Source organism: Silene latifolia, chromosome Y, assembly GCF_048544455.1.
Source record: "Silene latifolia isolate original U9 population chromosome Y, ASM4854445v1, whole genome shotgun sequence".
Taxonomy (NCBI): Eukaryota; Viridiplantae; Streptophyta; class Magnoliopsida; order Caryophyllales; family Caryophyllaceae; genus Silene; species Silene latifolia.
In genome coordinates this window covers 41,875,934-41,898,991 of record NC_133538.1, presented here as the reverse complement: position 1 = coordinate 41,898,991, position 23,058 = coordinate 41,875,934, and the positions used below count along the sequence as shown (strand labels likewise).

The 23,058-nt window shown below is 39.5% G+C and overlaps 2 protein-coding genes across 2 annotated transcripts; one reads left to right on the top strand and one right to left on the bottom strand.

The window, feature by feature from the left end:
* Nucleotides 1–1,513: 1,513 nt before the first annotated feature.
* LOC141634203 (serine acetyltransferase 5-like) lies at nucleotides 1,514–5,474 on the top strand. The gene is made up of 2 exons (XM_074446456.1): nucleotides 1,514–1,594; nucleotides 4,295–5,474. Exon 2 carries the CDS (start codon nucleotides 4,329–4,331, stop codon nucleotides 5,199–5,201), a length of 873 nt encoding a protein of 290 aa, XP_074302557.1. The 5' UTR covers nucleotides 1,514–1,594; nucleotides 4,295–4,328; the 3' UTR covers nucleotides 5,202–5,474.
* Nucleotides 5,475–6,127: 653 nt separating this feature from the next.
* On the bottom strand, nucleotides 6,128–6,655 carry LOC141627921 (NAC domain-containing protein 54-like). Its single transcript, XM_074441118.1, has 2 exons — nucleotides 6,551–6,655; nucleotides 6,128–6,430 (listed from the first exon to the last, which is right to left on the bottom strand). The coding sequence occupies exons 1-2, from the start codon at nucleotides 6,653–6,655 to the stop codon at nucleotides 6,128–6,130; spliced, it is 408 nt and encodes a 135-aa protein (XP_074297219.1).
* Between the last annotated feature and the right edge of the window lie 16,403 nt (nucleotides 6,656–23,058).

The window sequence follows — 23,058 nt, the reverse complement described above, 5'->3', positions numbered from 1 at the left end:
ATCACCGCCATCTGTATGACAATAACGTCAAACTTATCTAGCAAGCCAACCGTTATTGATAAACGTGGATCAACTGATAATAATACCAAAGTATGCCTTTTGATCCTTTTAGAGGTTTATAAGTCCTTGCACTAACTGTTAAGGACACCAACCCCAACAAGAGTTAGTTGCAAAAACCGAGGTTTGAACATGAAGATTATAGCCATATTGAATGAGTAGGTCATTTAATGATGCTACAAGAAAGTAATTAACAATTTCTCATGTAAATATTGATTTGATTATGTCCTTTAATAATTTTACAATATAATAGTGCATAATTTATTTGTTTTTACAAGACTCACAAAGAGGCGGAGGAATAAATATTTTGTTAAGGGAGTTCAATCTGGTCACAAATATTTTGGAGACGTTTGGTTTAAAAGGACGAAATGGATTGAGATATCATGAGGGATGGTGGTTATGTATGATATAGGACATAGGGGGTGATGAAGGCAAGAAGGGGTAGGGTATTAGTTAGAGGACGTAGAATATGGATTACAGGGTGCATGTGGTTAGTTGCAGGGGGTTACTGGGATAAGGGTTGAGACGGAAGTTGTGGTCCGTTAGTAATGGTGAACGCTGCTTTCAGATGCCCAGGCAATTGTGGGTGGGAGAGGAAATAAGAGAGAAGATAGAGAATTGAGAGGAGAACAAACAAGAGAGTAATATGATAAAAAGTGTAACAAACAAGAGGAGTAATATGATAAAAAGCGTACAATAATGAGTAAAATTAAATGTACATTGCGTAATAAATAGGTTATGAAATTTACAACAATTTTTTATCCACTTTTCATATTTCACCTCTCATTAAGTTAAAAAGTAGAATACTTCGAATGAAATTGAGCAACATAAAACTTAGGGAAAATGCACGCGGTGCCCTTGAACTTTCGATTTTTGCCCGAAATACCCAATTTTTTGTTCCGGAAAACTTAAAGAGGCTATAACCGTGTCTACGAGTTCAGAAAGTGATAAATTTTTTTTTTCAAATCGATTATATTTCCGAGAACTACGATTTGAAAAAAAAAAATTGTCGTATTTGGATCCCGTAGCTAGGAGTTTTTGTACGTCAAAGTTTTATTTACCGAACAAACTTTGAGTGACCATCTCTCTTTGTCACGAATTCCAAACGCGACAATTTTTTTTTCAAGTCGTAGTTCTCGAAAAGATAATCAATTTGAAAAAAAAATCGTCACTTTCTGAGCTCGTAAACACGGGTTATAGCCTCTTTAAGTTTTTCGGAACAAAAAATTGGGTATTTCGGGCAAAAATCGAAAGTTCAAGGGCATCGCGTGCAAACTTATCAAAAGTTTATGGATAGATAAAAGTAAAATTTTCTAAAAGTTAGTTATTTACTAAATCCAAAAAATACGTAAATTTCTATCTTTAATAATACCTTCTGTTATCACCAGTGTAGTGCACGGGTTTTAAAACTAGTATCTCCAAATTCTTGTACCAACATTCGCATTAATTACTGCTGCTTGTCTTCATTCCATCTACGATTATCTCCTTCGCATTACCTATTTACCTCCCCTCCGTTACTTACTAGTTACTTCTTCAGGTTTTCTTCTCTTTCCTTTTTTTATTACTCTTTTAATTATAACTTCCAATAATTAATCCGCTATCTTCTCACTTCTTTAAATTGCTTTCGGTCTCAATTATTTGTTTACTTTTATTTTTTTTTAAAATTTCGATAAACAAATAATTGAGACGGAGGGAGCATATAGTTGCAGTAATCACATGTTTGAATTAATTTTTCTGAAGCTTTAGGCTTTAGCGCGTTTGTTTGTAGATTAATCCCATAATTTCCGCGTGGGGTTTTGTGTAAGGCCGTTGTATGGTACATCATAGTTATTGTTCTTATCAACTGAGTTTCATGGCGTAGGTTATGGTCGTTGTACTACATAGTAACATCCTTTAAGTATTTGCGTTTTTGCCTAATTCCCTAATCTATGAGCTTCAATTCCGAAATGTCACTATTTATAATGTTTGTAGATGTATAATTAGTGATAATGAACTATAGATATTTCTGAGGCTAGCAATTGACTATGAAAGTGTTGGACTTGAATGAAAACAAATTAGTTTGATTTTTGAGCTTGGTTTCTGAGAAGAAACGATCTCAACCAAAAGAATTTGGTTTTTGAGCTTGTTTCTGAGAAGAAACAATCTCAACCAAAAGCTAAAGCTTAGCTGATGGTTGGATTTCCAAAATCGATTTTATTCGCTAACACGCCCCCTCACACGAATGCCCGTTGGGCTTGAAGTGTGGATGCAACTGTAAGCCTCCCCCGTACATGGTGCTTAATATTCCAGTTTAGATATGGGGGGCGGTGAGATTTAACCCGTGACCTTTTAGTTACATGGCTCTAATACCATGTCAACCAAAAGCTTAAGCTTAAAGCTGTTTGTTGGAATCCCAAGATCGATTTTATTCTCGAACAGCTTTGATTGCCTTCAAGGGTGTCCTTTTCCTATTCTACATCTGAATGGAACGTCTTGGTAAACATAATAACAGATGTTTATGCACTTCATTTAGTGATGTCATTATATTAGGTGTCGATTAAATGTTTCCTACTAAGAACGTTGTGTCCTTATTGTGCGGTTAATTCTTGAATGATAGTATTCTCTCGTTCTAATTATTTTAGTATGAAAAGATATCGATGAGAAATGAGACTCAAGTAAAATCCACAGTTTAATTTCCTTGATTCCTTCCATAATGAGTACAATCTTTAGTTTTGTTTCCTTCAAATTGCTCTATAGTTAACCAGCAAAACAAAGGAATCCTTTCAGTTCTTAGTAGTATATATATGACGAAAACAGTACTTTCAACCTTTTGCATTTTTTTTTTTTTTGTTGAAAGAAACCCTTACGGGTTATCATATATTACTTAAATCCAGGACCGCAATGTTAACAAAAAACAGAAGTAAATCATCTGTCCAAAAACGCCTACCTATGGACCACGGAATAGCGTGAGCCACTTCGTGTGCCAATCTATTAGACAATCTATTCTCTTTTGTGTTCTTTCCATAGAAATCCGAACAAGCTGTAATACTCTCTTTAATGGACTTGGTATCGTAAACTCAAATACTTGTAAGAAAAGGCATTGCTATCTGATATGTTGTGATTGCAAGTACAACCTCACCTCTTAATAAGAGCCAGTTTCCAAAGCATGTGTTTGCTCTAGTCTCTCTGTCGCTTGGATCATTTGCTCTGCTTCGTACACGAGTTCAAGTCTCTTCATGTTTCCTCTAAATGGAAAGGAGGTGTGCTATGGGTCTAGTCTTTGTACTCCGTACTGCGCAATGTTGATCATATTAAGGTTCAACTGATCACTAGGAGCTAGTTTCCTTTTTTTTTTTTTTTTTTTTTTTTTTGCGGGACATGATCACAATTAAAATAAATAAACTACTCTAGTGCCTTAAACTTCCCCGAGGGGTCAGATCAATCGAAAACACAAAAGGATGTATTTGGATGATCCACTCACACTATTAAACATAAAATCCTATGGCTGAACTGTTTTCCCGACCTGGTACCAAGCCTACCAACTCTCGCCCGTGCAGTGTTGTAGACTTGTAGCTAACGCATTAAGTATTCTGCCTAAATCTTCGATGTTCTAACAATTACTTTTAGTTTCATCTGTTTTGTGAAAGGTACATATTGAACAAAGCCTTTAGTCTGTAGTCTGTACAAGATCGTTAAGAAGAGTTAACATCCTATGATCTTTTCATATTCATAAGCGAGAATAGGTTCAAAGTTTCATGGCGGTTGTGGAAAACTAACAGTATCTAAGAACACAACTTGTGCATATGCTTGTTTTTCTTTGGTATTGAAAGTTTTTATCCTGACTTGTTATATGGCTACTTGCAATTGTATAAATGTGAATTGTGAGTTTGTGACTACCCTTGTCTAGTTGTCCAATACAATTTTGGCCGCAGAACCATTTAGACGGTTGACATTCCTTCAGCAGTTCAGCCAATCTGTTTTAGCTTTGTCGTTGTTAACTTTTGATGCTGAAATTGCACTCTGTTATTTGCAAAGCACTTATAGATTACTCTCTGCATCCCATTTCTCTACTTATATTTGGAGAAAATAATGGTCGGAGTTGACATTAATTGGTAACAAAAATCAAATGGGATAATAAATTTAGCGTTGGATGTAGACATGTAGTATTACTTTTATATGTTATCGTGGTTCTTCTATTTTTATTTTTCCCTAATGATTCATCTATTCTGATTTCTGATGGCTTTTATACATGTTGCAGCCACAAGTGGGGATTTCCCATTTATCCTCCTATAATGCCAGCAGGAGAGCTCATCGTGCCACCACAGTGTGCGACAGAATCTCACGACGATGATGAGGCATGGGTGTGGGGCCAAATAAAGACCGAAGCCCATCGGGATGCTGAGTCAGAGCCAGCACTAGCATCCTACCTGTACTCAACAATACTTTCTCATTCCTCCCTGGCACGTTCTCTCTCCTTCCACTTAGGCAACAAGCTTTGCTCCTCCACTCTGCTTTCCACACTTCTCTATGACCTTTTCCTCAACACCCTTTCCTCAGATGTCTCTCTTCGGGCTGCAGTCGTAGCCGATTTGAGAGCTGCGAGAGTCCGGGACCCTGCCTGTGTGTCCTTCTCTCACTGTCTCCTCAACTACAAGGGATTTCTGGCCTGTCAGGCCCATCGAGTGACCCACAAACTCTGGGCCCAAAAGAGGTTGCCCCTGGCACTTGCTCTCCATGCTAGAATATCAGAGGTATTCTCTGTAGACATTCACCCAGCTGCCACCATTGGGAAAGGGATCCTCTTCGACCATGCCACGGGGGTAGTAGTTGGAGAGACAGCTGTCATTGGCAACAATTGTTCAATTTTGCACCACGTGACTTTAGGGGGAACAGGAAAGGCCGGTGGGAATCGTCATCCAAAGGTTGGTGACGGTGTTCTAATTGGAGCCGGGGCGACTATCTTGGGAAATGTGAAGATAGGTGATGGGGCGAAGATTGGGGCGGGGTCAGTAGTCTTGATCGACGTCCCTCCAAGGACAACGGCCGTGGGGAACCCAGCTAGGTTAGTTGGAGGAAAGGAGAAACCGTCCGAGAACGAGGATGTTCCTGGAGAATCTATGGATCACACTTCTTTTATTTCAGGGTGGTCCGACTACATTATATGACCCGATCGTTATGGTCTGAGGCTAATATGGCGCAGTTTTTGACCCGTCCGAAAATTGATTGCTCACATTATTCAACTGAACACTCATCTATATGTAACTTGTAAGCCTGCTTCCTGCATATTTGTCACATTGTTCAGGAAAGTTGACATAGTAACAGTAACAGGCTAACAGCTATCTGAAATTTCAGTAGTATACAATTAACTGTCTGTTTTTGTTCTTTTGATCTGCAACATTACACTGGGAAATGAAGTGGCTTGCATATAATTTCTACTTTCTCTTGCGTTTTTTTTATTATGATCGTCTTCACTTCCTAAAAGAAATGAGGATGTCTATTTCCTCGAGTAACTTTTATTTATATATGCTGTTCCAGGATAGAATCTGGTCCGCTAGAAGAAAATGGAACGATTCACCCAAAAATATTTGACCGTAAATTGTAAATTACTCACCAACTTGAGGCCTATGGTTAAGCTATATCAACTCTTTCGGGCATATGGTTGAACTGGGGATTATTACTATTACTAGTATTTAGTTCTGCAACAGCATGGTTATCCGTCAGCTCCACCATGGATTATTATGATTGTGGTCCAATCTTGCTTAAGTTTAATATCGTCTCCAAATAGGATAAAATGTTATAGCCATGATATTCAAAATCTTTACAAAACATGACAATTAAAATAAATAATTTCATACATAGCGTAGCTTATCCAGTTTGAACAATGTGCATGAAAAATGAAGATATAGGGGATTAGAAGATGTATGCCAACAATATAGAAATTTTCGAAGTTTTTAGTTAAATTTTTCGAAATTTTTTCGAGGATGCCTTATGAAATTAGTCGTTCGCCCCCCTTAAAATTTTTCGCCCCCTAAGTTCAAATCCTGGCTCCGCCACCCACAATAAATTACAAAGTATATGAAATTACAAGTAATTAGCAGAGTTCTTCTTCATTCAAGTATTGCATCCATTGTCCATCTACAACACCCTCACAAAGTAGTGATGATGAAGTATACATTGTTGAACGTATTTCAATAGGGACCGAGAAATCAAAGCTGTCGTCGACTTCATCACATCTTCCTTCCGAGTATATCTCGATGCTTGATGATTGATCATGGTCACTTGTCATTTGGGTTATGTTAATGTCTGTGAATGAATTTTCTTCTGAAGATGGCAATGTTATTTTTGGAATGGGTGTCGGACTTTTTTTAATTACTCGACACAGCGCATAGGCCTCCTACACATGGATTACAAAGGATTATATATATTGGTAAATCAATATGTTAGAAACAAATGAAATACGGAGTAAATTGGTTAGGGTGAACGATGAGTATCTCAAAACGAGAATTAAGTTCACATTCTCTGCTTGATCAAGGCGATACTCATGCATGACCCAGTCGGTCCGATGACCATTAGGAGCTCTACCTTGGTAGTAAACTGGTGATGATGACAAGTCCTTCATTCTTATATCCCTGCTTAATTAATTGTGTGTGCTAAACGTGTGTATGACAGGCCCATAAGTATATCGCATTTGCTCGGAAGAGAAGACGGATGAAGCTTTGGATCAAGTCTTGGTCTGTGTCTAGTAATTTGTAATAGTATAAAATGTGTGTTTACTCTTTTGTTCGGTCCAATAAATCACGGCTTACTATTTTGGACAAAATAATTTCAAGATAAAATGTTTGTTTTGACAATAAATATCTTGTTTGAAGTTTCCTCTTTTTGTGCTAAAAATATACTCCCTCCGATTCACTATGATGTTCCACATTATCTTTTGGGAAGTTTTTAAGAAGAAGGAGATTTGTGGTGGAAAATTAAGGAAAATGAAAATAAGAGAGAGAATGTGGGGTCACAAGTCATATAAACCACACATAATAAGGAAAGTGGAAGAACTTAGTGAATTTGCCATTTTCGAAATTGTGGAACATCTTTAGTGAATAGGAGGGAGTATCTTTTAGTGAGAAATTTGTGTTTAGTAGCTAACTAAATATTACGTACAAAGTAAAAGATAAAGATTTGATTTTGGAATATTCTGGTTACCTAACTAATGAGATTTGATTGAGTCAACTCTCGACAATTATATAAGGGATAGGTTTGATAGTTGCTGCGTATAAAAATAAGAGAAAACTATACTTTGAATTTTGAGAGTTGTAATTCAATTTCTGCAAAAACCGTGGACTTCAAGTTTATCTTTTGCAAATTGCTTTTTCACGTTTTCAAACTTGTCTTTTACAAAATTAGTTTAATCCGTGTAAGGAGATAATTTGTTCTCTATTGTTCTAATTCATTGAACCATATAAGGAGATAATTTGTGTTGTAATTTTCACTTTTGTTTGAGAGTGTTTATTGGGGTACGAGGTTGTACTCGAGTCGCACGATCGCGGTTGATCGTGGGGGTTTTCTTTGTAATCGGGTTTGGTTATAAAGAAAATATTAATAAGAGAGAGGGTGGACGTAGACCTTTAGAGAGTAGGTCGAACCACGTTAAAAATCTTGTGTCTCGTGCCTTTTCTCTTTATTTGTTTTATTTATCGTTCTTTCTTATAGATCTTGTTTCACGCATACGAACAGAACAGTGCAACACAATTCGTATTGTTTGAACAGTCATTGAGACTGTTCAATTTGCCTGTGTACTGTTTCAGTATCGAACGAGAACTATCCTTTCGCTTTAAAGTTTAAATTTTTAAAAGGGTACTTAATTCACCCCCCCTCTTAAGTACCTGATCGATAAACTCAACAATTGGTATCAGAGCCTCGTGCTCTTGATTGCCTTACCGCAAAGAGTTTGATCCTTTTGAGTTTATCAGTTTATTTTTTCTTTTCTCAATGAATTCCAAATCTGTCAAATGTCCTGTCTTTGATGGCACGGACTATGGCTGGTGGAAAAATCGTATAATGCATTTTATACAAGGAACAGATTACGAATGTTGGGTAATCATCTAAAACGGTCCTCTAGTTATCACTACCACCAATGCTAATGGTGTGTCTAGTGTAAAAGCACCCAAGGACTACACATCCAATGATTACAAAAAGGCGGAGAAGAACTCTAGGGCCATATCACTCCTGCAATCCGGAATTGGCGAATCAGAAACTAGTCGTAGTGCAGGATGTAAAACGGCCAAACAAATATGGGATAGTTTAGCACTAACCTATGAGGGGACCGTGCAAGTAAAGAAACAACGTATTGATCTCTTAATGCAACAATACGAATCCTTTAGAATGCACGAGGATGAACCAATAAAGAGTACGTCTTCACGCTTTTCAAATATAACTAACGAACTTTCAAATCTTGGTCGACAATTTAAAACTGAGGACATTGTCCGTAAAATTTTAAGAAGTCTTACCAAGAAATGGCGACAAAAGGTCACGACCATTGAAGAGTGTAGGGATTTAACCACTCTCACCTATGAAACTTTAATGGGATCTCTTATGGCACACGAAATAACTCTTGATAATGATGCCGATGAGAAACCCAAAGCTAAGGGACTAGCATTGAATGCCATCTCAAGTGATAATGAAAGTGATCTTGAGGAGGAAGTTGCCTCGTTATCTAAACGAATTGCTAAAATAATTAGAAAGCAAAATTAAGGAAAGTTCGAAAGTTATAAGCCGAAAAAATCTGTTTCTTCGTCTTCTTCACCACGACCAAAGTCTGAAATTGGCTGTTTTGGATGTGGTGATCAAGATCATCAAGTTCGAAATTGTCCCAAATGGAAAGAGGAGAGTTCTAAAGATAGACGTGAAAAATCTAAGCAAGAGTTCAAACGTGCAATGATTGCTGCATTTTGGGGTGAGTCTGATTCAGAAGACAATGAACCCATCAAAGAATCCGAAGAAAACCTCTGTCTCAGATCTACTTACAAACCAAGGACACAACGTAAGAAGTATGTTGACTCCATCAAGTGCCTCATGGCTAATTCGGAAGTATCAGATAGCGAATCCGATGACGAGGTAAGTCTCTCAAATCTTAAAGTTCAAATTAGTCGTTATCTAAGAACAAAATTGTGAGATTACTTGATGAGACCTGGACACTAGTTATGAACAAAAAAAGGCATCTTGATGCAATGCAATCTGAAATAGAAAGTATAGCGGAGGAGAACTTTCAGTTAAAACGTGATCTGAAGGACATAAGTAAACGAACAGTCGACCAGACTGTTCATTATGAACTTACTGCCAATAACGAGTCTCTTGTTAATAAGATTCATGATTTAACTAAGGAACTTGACGAGATTAAAAGAGTACATGTTACTAGTTCAACCACTTATTCTGAAATTCGTTCCAAATTTGATAGACTCAATGTTGATTATGACGCTCTCCTTGATAAGAATAAGAAATTACTTGTAAAAGTTAGGAATTTCGAGACCGATTTGAGTAATGCCTGAAATGTGGTTGCTAAATGGGAAGGTAGTGGTCCTGTGCTAAACTTTCTGGTTAATCAATCTAAGAACACTAATAAACTTGGATTAGGTTATGACTCCCGTTCTGACTTCAAACAAAATAGTTCACCACACCATACTGTTTGGGTCCCAGAACAGAAAGTAAACACACCACCGGACTGTTCAAAATAGGACGACTCTAGTACTGCTGGGTTTAATAGACCTGAACCCAATGAAAGAGACTTTCGCAAGCGTAAGTATGTGGGTCTACCTGAGTACATCATGTGCAGATTTTGTGGTAAAACGGGACACGTATTTAATGCTTGTAAGAAGCGGTTAGGACACTTAGAACAAAATTTTAAGATTGTCAAGAAAATGTGGATTCGAAAGGACTTGTTAGCACAAGTGACTAACCAAAAGGGACCCAAATTAATTTGGGTGCCCAAGTCCAAAGTATAGTTCGTTTTGCAGGCTAAAGTGAGAGGGAGCAACATGCTTTGACCATAATAACTTTCGTTGCTCAAGGTGCATATGGGACAATATTTTTTTGCCTCTCACATAGAGCCTACAAAGTGGAGGTGTGAAACATGAATTGGTAAGGTGTTTCAAGTTTATTCACACTTCAAGTAAGGATGGTAAAAACTTCTCAACTCTTAATCTTGTGTTGTACAAATATCATGGGCAGTATAAAAGGGTAGTTTATATGTATATTCTTAAACTCTTGGCTTACTACCTATTTTGTTATGTTTTTCATCTTGGATATAAAGATATATCTAACATCATTAAGCATGTAACACCCGCGAATTTCCCATTTTGACATTTAAAATTTATTAAAACCGTTTAACCACTTTATTATATATTTTTGAATTATTCAATTTAATTAATTTTATGTCAAACACGATTTTTATAAACGTATTATACAAAAACTCGTTTATATAAAAATACGTACGAATAAATTATATCTTTAAGGCATGATTTATATAATAATATATGTATACTTATTTTTGGTCGGATAATAATAGTGACGGTAATAATAATAATCTTCGTCTTAATTTCCGTCTAACATTAGACCGTCACATTTCACTTTGTACCTGTTTTAACCAGGACCAACCAGAACTCGACAACACGCTCACCTACCCTCTTACACTCTACCCCTAAAATATCTCTTTTATATATGTTTATATATTATTAGTATTATTATTATTATTACTATATTATGGTGGTTGGTGTTACTTTACGCATCTCCAACCCCACACCCTGCGTCCTTCCTCATTTCTTCTTCTTCTTCTTTTCTGAAAAACAACAACAATACGCAGCAGCAACAACGAAACACAGCTACACCCATTTCCGTCCCATTCAAACTCCGATCCCGCCTTCATTTCTCGACCAAACTCGATGATTTTTACACCATTAGCTTCCTCTCCCCGTCCTCATTCTTTTAAGGTAAGAAAGCTTTGATTTTGTTAAATTTTCGAAATGGGCATCTTATTACAAACTCGGTTTTGTGACCCATGTTACTCGTTTTTCCTCCTTTTTAGTTGAAGACTGAAGATAGGGTTGCGTTATGGACGTTTTTACTCGGGAATTCGAAGAGTTAAGGTAACGGTGATAGGTTACTCGACAATGAGTCGATATTCCATCCCCTTCAACTTGGTTTTATACTCATTCGTCTTAAAGTTTTAATCTTTATGTGTTTTCTCATGTATGGAATTAATTGTGTTAAGCTTGTGGTCATTTTAATTAGTGATTAGTCGTTCCTATGGCTTAATTGTCCCGGTTTTGTCACCTCCGAAACTCGAGTATCGCTTGTTGTCATTTCGAGTAACCGTATGCTTTCCTTGCTGGTTTTCTGGGATCATTTATGGTAGAAATCTAATGGCGTCATCCTTGTTTAAGTCGTACTCACTCCGTCTCAAATTTGTCTTTGGGTTGTTTTTCTGAAATCACTTATCTGCTAGACCTTCCGCCCCTGTTTATTGTCCCTTTTATTGATTTCGTCCTCTGTTTTGAGGACCGTGTGTGTGGATGGTAACAGGCGGTTGGGCTGCAGTATGGGGTTGTGTAACACCCAGGATATTTAAGAACATTGTTGACCGGTAATGTTGACCAAACAGACCTTAGGGATGAATGGGTGAGGGATCAGACTTGTATCATGAGGTTTACAGGATTGCTTACTCGACCTAGCTGAGGCTACTCGGCCGAGTATCCCCGATACTCGACCGAGTAGAGCCTACTCGGCCGAGTACTCTTGTACTCGACCGAGTATGGCTGCTGTCGACACGTTAATATAAACGCAAGTTCGCGAGATTCATTTCATTTCTCATTTCTTCGACAGTTCCTCTTTCTCTAACCCTAGTCTACCTCTCTCCCCTATCACCCCATATCTTCACACTCTAATGAAATTAGCCTAAACCCTACCATGGGAATGACGAGATTTGCCGAGAAAGGATGACGGTAGTGGTGGTCGTCTATGTCACCGTCGATGTGTAATGTAGGACGCTTGTTGGAGTCGTGCGTGGCTGTAAATGGGAGTCTTGCATGCTTTGCGATGAGGTAGGGTTTCCCTACTCAGTTTACTGTTAATTGATTTAAGATTGTAATTGTATTGTGTATGATTGTCATCTGCTGATCATCGGAGTATGGGTGTAGTGGTGATGGTGGTGTTGTTGTGGTGTTGTGACAGCGGTAAGGTTGTGTGTGTTGTGATGGTAGTGGAGTCACTTGCGGGAGTGACTTCACACCCTAGTTCGCCCTTCGTGGAACCCGCCACGGGAGGGGATGTGCACATTAAGGGACAGGGATTATTAGTCGCTCGTGGATGAGCTGGACTAGGTGGGATGGGCTGCGGTCACCCACTGGCGGCGAGGATTACCTGTTGCGATGGGTAATGTCGCGGGCAGGCTACACCCTTCGGGCGTAGTCGATTCGTACGTGGTTGTGAGACCGAGATAGAGGATGATCATTTGTTTATATTGTTATCTGTCTTACTTTTGATTAGTCGATCGACCCGTTGTTGTTGTTTTGTGAAACCTGCGGTGATCCATTCGGGGATGGTGAGCAGTTGGCTTAGCAGGTTTTGTTGATTGTAGCTAGGATTGGAGGGATCGAGTCATCACGCTACCGTTCTAGAGAGGCAGTGTCATTAGTGTCATGGTTGTACCTTTATTATAAAGACGTTGTAGTAAGTTGTATTTTATAAGACATGTTAATAATATATGATTGTTCTTTAGTTGTCTAATTTGATCTACTTCCTCGGGAAACCGAGATGGTAACACCGTCTTACACTAGAATGGTTCTTGGTAAGGCATCCTGGTGTGCGGGGGTGTTACAAAGTGGTATCAGAGCCAGGTTTTTGGAACCTAAACCAATGAACCTAATGAATATAGGGTGTCGATTAAAATGAACCTGGTGTATGTACGTTGGGAGCCCCAGCCGATGCTAGATTTTGGGTGAGTACGCGCCCTCATTTCAAAATCATGGCCCCATCGGACTTAAGCCAGACACGGGAAAAAGGTAGCTAGTGAGAGTCGTTGATTACTTGGTAATGATTGATGTGTGTATCTATTAATAGGGTGATACGTGTTTGATGTATGTGTGGAAAAGTTGAAATGAGCGATGGAATTGTCGCAATGGGAGATCGGTGACAAGTTAACTTATTTGTTTCACGATGAATGTGTTGTGTGTTGGATTGCTACGTTGCAAATGTGATTATAGTGTATATCTGGTGATCTAACGGAATTAGAGATGATGTGACATGAGAGTTAAACCTTGCAGGTACTGTAATTAAATTGTGGAGTATGCTATAAGGATAGAATATAATAATTTCATGGCAAAGTGAGGAATGAAAGTGGGAGTGATGATCATTCTGATGATGGATGTGATGTTGTTATGTGTCTATGTGATAGAAATCAGCTTTAACAGTGACGAGCCGGATGCACGGAACTCCGAACGATATTATTTGATTTTGCAGGAACAATGAAAAGTTACGACTTCTTCCTTGTTTTCGGAAAACTCGACCGAGTAGATGAGTGTACTCGACCGAGTAGATGAGTGTACTCGACCGAGTAGACCATACTCGGCCGAGTATTAAGCTACACAACCGAGTGCCCGTTTTGTGAGAATAATAATCGCTTCTGTTCTTCAAAACTCGATCGAGTAAGAAAGGTACTCGACCGAGTAGTAAACACTCGGCCGAGTATCCTTAATACTCGACCGAGTAGTGGACACTCAGTGACGAGTATTCCCAATACTCGACCGAGTATTGTCAGCGGGACTTATGCGGGTTATACAAAAACCCTATTTTCTTTCCTTTCTTCCTTATTTCCGCCTCCCACCTTTCCTTTCCTTCTCTCTAAAAACTCCATATCCTACCTCCCTCAAGCTTTTGGGTAAAACTTGGGTATTCTACTTGTTCTTGCTCGTCTCAAACCAGTTTAAGGTAAGGTTTAAACTCAATTTTCTCACTTGCTTTCAAAGTTATGGTATAATAGCATGTTATATCTTGATTTCCTTGTTAAAACAATTGATATTTAGTCTTTAATTTGTTGATTCTTGTATTCAATTGTATATCAATCTTGTGTATGCCTTAATTGATTAATTTCATGGTTTAAAAACTTAATTTCTGAAATTTAGGGTTAACAAAAACGAATTGTTTCTGAAATCTTCTGGTTGTTGATGATTATTCCCTAATTTGAAACAAATTAAAGCTTGTAACCATATAAATTGTAAGGTAATTGGTGATTTTCTGATAAATTGTATTAAAAGGATGGTTCTAAAATCGGTATACAATTGAAAACAAATCAGTCTTTTGCGCTAAGAATTTTGTGTCAATCCCCTGTTAAAGAATTGTTTCTTTGCAGTATGGTGAAAACCAGAGGCTTACCCAACAAAATAACCCGTACTAATGTCCAGCTTGAGACTGGTCGGGTCAAGCACCGAACCGATAGTTCACGGTGGAAGCACATCCATCGGTAATTTTCTCTGATTTCAACCATCGAAAGGCTTTTGTGGCTCTTATGCGTCGTCCTTTTCGCCCCACCCGCTGTGTTAACCCTAGTATCCTTGAGACTTTGGGGATCAAGGAGGACATAGTTCATATTTTCAAGATCTTGGGCATGGAGGGGTTGTATCATCTGAGAAAGAAATCCTACCCCCACTGGACCTTAGAGTTTTTGAGCTCTTTTGTTTATGATAAGAAGGGAAAGACCGTTTCTTTTCGTCTCATGAATGAGGATCATGAGCTTACCTGGGACGAGTTGGTGACCATTTGGGTTTAGAGGCCGAGGAGGATGACTACCTTAGTGACGTGGCCAAGAATAGTGGTGCACCCCTTTACCTTCCTTATTTGGTCGGTAGACTGCGCCCTAGTGCGATTGCCATGCATATTAATGATGTTCAAAGACGTTTCCCTTCGTATGTTTCGAGGATGATGACCTGTTTGTTATACTCGAGAGATGATGTGAGCAAGCTTAATTCTCATGAGGTCATGTTGCTTATGTCTTACCTCAACCTCCACCGTCAGAAACCATTCTACTACAATGCCCCTGGTGTAGTGTGCTCTAGTCTGGAGCGTATGGCACGATCGAGACCCGACACATTGCTTGCGGGGCCATAATGACCCGCCTAGCTCGCCGCCCGATTTGATTTTGATGCCCCACCTCCCGAGAGGAATGAGTATGTAGAGATTGTGCCTACCACGGACGCTCGATGCGGTGTCGAACCGATGGTTGAGGAAGATGGATGATGGGTCGTATGCTTGGAGAGTGAGGGGAACTATGTGGATGGTGCTTAGGACCCACTCATCTCCCGGTTGTTGATCATTTGGCGAGTGGGAGACTTGTGGCATTCTAGACCCGAGCCCCTGGTCCCCACGATTGACCCACGGATTCTCCTGGACCTACTTGAGCCTGTCACCGTACACGAGGGACAAGAATGAGGCACATCCCCCACCTCGGGAGCGTCGCGAAGTGAGGCAGTCTAGGGCAGACCCGGTTGTATCTGAGCCCTCTTACTCTACTCCTGACTCCTATCCTTGCTACCCTTACCAGTATTCGCCCTACCCCACAGTGCATGACCCTAGGATGCAACCGCATGAATAGGCTGAGCGGATCTCCTCTACTTTGGTGCTCCGCAACCTACATGAGATGACCCTTAACCAGAGCATATGGACTCGATTAGCACAGCACTGTCCGGTGGAGAGGACCGGGGGGTGGATACGGGGGTATTTCACGACTATGGAGTTGACCCGAGTTCGGAGACCTCCGGAGGAGACCGAGTTTGGCTACCTCATTTGGACCGTGGGGAGCCAACTCTGGCAGTCAGTTAGGAGGGGACTACTCAGCAGCAGCAGCAGGCTTTCCAGGAGCAGGGAGTTCAGATGCAGGTACTTCGGGCGCAGGTGGTGATGATGACATGGAGGAGGGTCCCCGTCATTGATCTTATGTTGTTAGACTATTGGTTTGATTTCTTTGAGGTTGGATTTATTTGGTTGTGATGGATTTGTTTTGTTGTGTTGGATTTCGTACTTTTATTTTGGATATTTCTTTCGGGATTTATTATCCATTCTTTGGATGACTTACTCGGCCATAAGGCCGTTATTTACTTAATTATCGTATGGAGACATGTTGAATGTTGTGTATGTTAGGATTTGGTTGTGTTTAATATTCTTTGTAAAGAATTTGATGCAGGTTGACGGTGAATGCTCTAAGTAATGTCTTCAAAGGCTCTCTGGATGCGATAATTCGATCGACCATAGATACTACTCGACCGAGTAGAGCTTACTCGACCGAGTATACACATATACTCGACCGAGTAAAGCTTACTCGACCGAGTAGCCTTTCATACTCGGCCGAATATTGCTGAAACAGAGAATTAAGGGAAATAGCTATAAGTTATGTGATAGTTGTATGAAAGAATTGTTAATACCTTATTTTGCTATTTTATACTATAACATGTTCCACAGATGGATTATGACCGTATCACGGATACGTGATTGTTGGAATAGGCTATGAGTTAGTGGATGTTTCGTGGTATAATATGAAAGCATAAAAACAAAGTATAAGGAAAAATAATTTCCTTACATTGAATATGAGGTAAAATGGGCACACATTAGTTCTCCTTACTAATTTGTTCTTGAGCTAAAATGATATGGATGATCCTCCTTGAAAAACCTTCAAATAGAAAGTCTCCTCCAAGTAGCACCCAAGAACTACCCAACAATATTACTAAGTAAGAACTAGTAACTTATTAATATGTGCCCTTGATAATAATACTAGTAATATTAGTAACTTTTCTTAGTAATAATGTATACTAGAGAATTATTGTAGAGAGATGGAAGAAGTTTGTTCACATGCAAAATGTAATGAATTGTGTAAGAGCGGTAGTGTGTAGTAGTGAACAAATATATAGAGTGTGTAAGGAGGAAAGGAAGTGGCGGGTGGAGTGTCATCAAGTGGACAAATTTTTTATCTTATAATTTTATCTTACATCACATGCAAAATGTAGTATAAGACATATATTATGGTAGTATACAAAATAAGGTAAAATGATTATGTGAGTAATCATCCATTACACTTATTTTACACGGTCCACATGACCATATACGGGTCCATGTTGGTTTTTATATTTGTCGCACAAATCCGTGTAATTTTCATTTTAAACATCGTATTATGTTTAAATGATTCCATAATTAATTCTTCCAGTTCACTCCGTAAATATACGTGTACCACTACACATATTATTTACGTACTAATATTAATCACATTAATCAATTAGTACAATTTTAGTAAATTAACAGTTAATTAACTAAAACCCATTTCCCAAAACTTATTATTTAATTATCGCATAATTAAATAATAACTGCCGCTCCTCGAGTTCGCAACTCGAAATCTCTCTAATAATAATCGACTAACCTCTTAGTCTATAAATCAAGGGACTAAATGAATTGTATCTCATACAATTAATTAGTTATCAATTGGGGTTCGTTCCTTTAGGTGTGACCGAAAGGGGTCGATTGATCACTGCCTAGTCTCACGACAATAACGTCAAACTCTAGTCAGCCAACCGTTATCGATTTACGTTAATCAACTGACGAGGATCAAATAATTAAATATCTGATGATATTCTATTAATGAGATTTATTATGTTAACGCACTATTGTGGAGGACACTAACTCCAACAATCTCCCACTTGTCCGACACAAGGTGTGCGCTACCAATTCTCTTGTCCGTTTTAATCTCCCACTCAATGCAAGGTGTCTTTCAGGTCGCACTTGCACATGAACACATCGCGAGTGGTTTTCTCGATCGGGAGTGTGACTACCTGACCGGAAAAATCTCTCACAGATTACTTCCGAGCGTGGCCACGCATTTGTAGTCATTAATCCTCGAGTGACCTTGAGATATAGTTACCCAACGTGGGTGGACAATTCCTGTATGCCCTATCTATCCTATTGCACAATACAGCTCACCATGACCTAGTAAATGCCCTTTTGGCCTCCTTTCACGGCACGACCTAGGACAAAAACCAAAGTCACTCGGAAACTGCACCTGCTCAGATAATAGTCTCCAGTCAAAAGAATCGACTCATTAGAACATCTTAGAGATCCCCGCCATGACCAGGCGTCTATAATAGAACTTAGGGACTCTCTAAATGGTCACTGTCCGGCAAAGTGTCACACACTATGCCTATGTAATCGACCAGTCATCACATATGACCTTATGGTGTTGAACAACCATCAATCGACTCACAATCTAGTCACTCCGAGACGTCACCTCATTAAATGACTAGGGACAAAATACAATGTTCATCTTATTCACTTGAATAGTATCCAACATTGTCTCCACAACTTATTCAGATAAACAAGGTATTAAAATTTAGTCACACTAAATAAAAATTCATAAAAGAATGAATACGAAAACAACGAATGTGATTATCATATATATAATAAAAGATACACTATCCAATTATTACATATCCATAATCTAAAGAAAATCTGGTACTCGTCTCAATCCCATAGAGACGACATGACCATCATGCTTAGCCTTTGATAAAGGCTTGGTTAAAGGATCGACAATGTTGTCATCCTGTCCCAACCTTACAAATGTCAATTTCCTTCCTTTCCACATAATCTCTAATTACATGGTATTTCCTTTCAATGTGTCTAGATTTATTACTAGACTTAGGCTCTTTGGCTTGAAAAATAACTCCACTGTTATCACAATATAGAGTGATAGGATCTTTGGCGGAATGGACTACTCCTAGCCCCTCCATGAATTGCCTAATCCAAACAGCTTCCTTTGACCTCCGACGCCGCAAGGTACTCACCTCTGTTGTAGAATCCGATAACACTTTGCTTGAAGCTCTTCCAGCAAACAGCTCCTCCATTTAGCATAAACACGTAGCCGGATTGGGATTTCATGTCATCCCGATCGGTTTGGAAACTTGCGTCCGTGTAACCTCTTACACACAACTCAGTTTCTCCTCCAAACACTAAGAACGAATCCTTAGTTCTTCTCAAGTACTTAAGGATGTTCTTTACGGCTATCCAGTGACTCTCACCAGGCTTGGCTTGATACCGACTTGTCATGCTCAAGGCATACGCAACGTCGGGACGAGTGCAAATCATAGCATACATGATAGACCCAACAACGGAAGCATAAGGGACGGTCTTCATGTGTTCAATTTCCTTAGGGGTAGAGGGAGACTGTGACTTGCTCAAAGTAAGCCCTTGGCCCATAGGTAGAAATCCTCTCTTGGAGTCTTTCATATTGAACCGGTCAAGAACTTTGTCAATATAAGCTTCTTGACTCAATGCTAGTTTCCTCTTGGACCTATCCCTATAGATCCGGATACCTAAGATTCGTTGTGCCTCTCCCAAGTCCTTCATTTGGAAGTGTTTCCCTAGCCACTCCTTAACGGAAGTGAGCGATGGAATGTCATTCCCAATGAGTAATATGTCATCTACATATAGGACAAGGAATACAACCTTACTCCCACTAAACTTCATGTATAAACACGGTTCTTCCACACTTCTAGTGAAACCGTATTGTTTAATTACATGATCAAAGCGATGATTCCAACTCCTAGATGCTTGCTTAAGACCATAAATGGACTTCTTGAGCTTACACACCTTCTTAGGATTAGATGTATCCACAAAACCTTCGGGTTGTATCATGTACACCTTTTCTTCTAGAATCCCATTCAAGAAGGCGGTTTTGACATCCATTTGCCAAATCTCATAATCATGAAATGCGGCAACCGCTAAGATTATCCTAATGGACCTTAGCATAGCGACTGGAGCGAAGGTTTCGTCATAGTGTAAACCATGAACTTGGGTGAAACCTTTTGCCACCAATCTAGCTTTGTAAACATCCACATGTTTATCCACGCCGAGATTAATTTTGTATATCCATTTACACTGAAGAGGTCGCACTCCCTCAGGTAAATCCACCAAGTCCCATACTTGGTTCTCGTACATGGAATCCATTTCGGACCGCATGGCTTCTAGCCAAAGCGAGGAGTCGGGACTAGACATGGCCGATTTGTAGGTAGTGGGTTCATCATTCTCAAAAAGTAATAAAACACCGTCCTCTTCGATGTTGCCAAGGTAACGGTCAGGTGGATTAGAAATCCTACTTGACTTTCTAGGAATAATTACCGTTTCAGAGGAAGAGGGAATGCTATCCTCCACGTTCTCCTCTACCTCATTCTCGGTTTGTGGCTCTCGAACTTCTTCAAGTTCAAATTTTTTCCCCACTGTCTTCTAGAAATAAATTCCTTTTCTAGAAAGACAAAGCATCACGAGCCACAAACACTTTGTTCTCGTGTTTATTGTAGAAGTAATAGCCACGTGTTTCCCTTGGATATCCTACAAAAAGACATTTGTCGGACACAGGTGCAAGCTTATTGTCGGACTTGATCTTAACGTACGCTTCGCAACCCCAAATACGCATGAATGACAAATGAGGGACTCTCCCTGTCCATATCTCATATGGAGTCTTATCGGCCGCTTTAGTCGGGCTTCGATTTAGTGAAAATACTGCAGACAAGAGTGCAAAACCCCAAAATGAACTAGGAAGCTCAGTTAGACTCATCATTGACCGAACCATATCAAGTAAAGTTCGGTTTCTCCTTTCGGCCACACCATTTAGTTGCGGTGTGCCAGGAGGAGTCCATTGTGATACTATACCACAATATTTTAGGTGTGAATCAAATTCAATATTTAGATACTCACCACCACGGTCGGACCGTAGAGTCTTTATCTTTTTATCCAATTGGTTCTCTACTTCTTTTTGAAACTCTTTGAACTTGTCAAAGGCTTCACTCTTGTTCTTCATTAAGTAGACATACCCATATCTACTTAAGTCATCAGTAAAAGTAATGAAGTAGTGAAAACCTCCTCTAGCGGTGATGGTTAATGGTCCACACACATCCGTGTGTATGAGAGTCAAAACCTCACTAGCTCGTGTCCCTTTTCCCGCAAAAGGTGCACGAGTCATCTTGCCTAAAAGGCAAGACTCGCATGTACCATAAGATTCGAAACCAAATGGTTTGAGCACTTTTGATGAAGCAAGTCTCTTAATGCGTCTTTCGTTTATGTGACCTAAACGACAATGCCAAAGGTAGGATTCGTTTGGATCACCCTTTTTGAGCTTTTTAGTTTCCATATGATAAACGTCATTAACATCATTTAAAACATAAATGCCTCCAATTGAAATGGCCTTGCCATAAACCACATCATTTAAAGAAAAAGTATAACACTTGTCCTTAATCATAAAACAAAAGCCTTCCGCGTCTAACGCGGAAATGGAGATGATGTTCTTAGTTAAAGTTGGTACAAAATAACACTTATTTATATACAACTATAAACCACTAGCTAAAGTGAGCACATAGGTCCCTACGGCAACGGCGGCTACTCTAGCTCCATTGCCCATGTGGAGATCCACATCACCTTTTGCTAGTGCTTGCACGTCCCTTATACCCTGCAAATGGTTACAAAGGTGAGAGCCACATCCGGTATCAAGTACCCAAGTGGAAGTACAAGCATAATTAACGTCTATCACATAGAGAGAGGAAATCATACCAATAGGCGTCACACGCCCTTCCTTGAGATCCTCCAAGTATTTGGGACAACTCCTCCTATAATGCCCCTTTCCCATTACAATGGAAACATTCGGCCTCGGAGAGCTTGACACTTTTTGCCTCGGGATTGCCATTCTCAACGGCCTTCCCCTTTCCCTTGTCAATTTCTTTGACGATTTCTTGAATTGGGACTTTTCTTTCCCTTTTCCTTTTTTGACTCCAAGAGACATGTTCTTTAACTTCATGGTTAAAACATCTCCCTTTTCACTCCCACTAGCCTCCATATCCCTCTCCGCTTGGGTGAGGAGTGCATGAATTTCATGGTAACTCTTATCCATGTCATTCATGTTGTAGTTTACCCTAAAGTGGGCAAACTTGGTGGGGAGTGAGTGAAGGATACGATCCACCACAAGAGTTTTAGAAATCTTACACCCTAGACGCTCTAGGATGTCAACATATTCGACCATTTTAAGGACATGGGGATCAACCTTTTGGCCCCTCTCAAGCTTAGCTTCAAAGAAGCGTGCCGCCGCATCGTATTGACGGACTTTAGGTGTTTGTGAAAACATAGTGATCATACGAGTGAATATCTCGTAAGCATTTAAAGAAATGCATGATAGCTTGAGTTTTGGCGATATTGACCATATCAACACATTCTTGATATCATTCAACATCCTCACATAGTCATCATAGGCGGTCCGCACCGCCGATGAAGCTCTTGCACCAGGCTCGATAGGAGGAGCATCGGTCAAGTAAGTGAGCACATTGTCGGACAACGCGTGTAACACCCCCATTTATTCAGGAGCCTTTAGCTAGACATTCCCAAATAAATAGGACTGTTACCATCTCGGTTTCCCGAGGTAGTGAATAACAAAGTACAACAATACCAAAGTACTTTAAATTAAAACTTTAATGATTACATGTTTATTACAAATTATCCAACTAAACTTATTATAAGATAAATACAACTCGCAGCGGAAAATAAATAAAGTGATAAAATCTTCTATGTGGTCTAGACTTCTAGGTAGATTGGCCAAGTCCTCATGCATCCCCATAGCTCCCAAGTCAGCTAATCTTTAGTACCTGTCAAATCTGCTCCCCATAAAACGGTTTACCGCAGGTGTTCACGAATACACAGTCAACCGCGAGGTTGAGTAGGAATAAACTAAACAACATAATTAACGGCATGGTAGAGCCCACAGTGCTAACACAATATTAATAAATCCACCCCGTCAATATAATCACAGGTTATGGTAACACCCATAACATTCATCCGTCCACAATGTACTCCAATCACCACCACTCCTCTAAACTCCATCTTAACGCTTCCTCAGCTCCGAATGTGCACATCTCCTTAGTAGTGAGCCTACTAGAGAAGAGACTCGAGGGGCGGCCAGTGATCAACTGA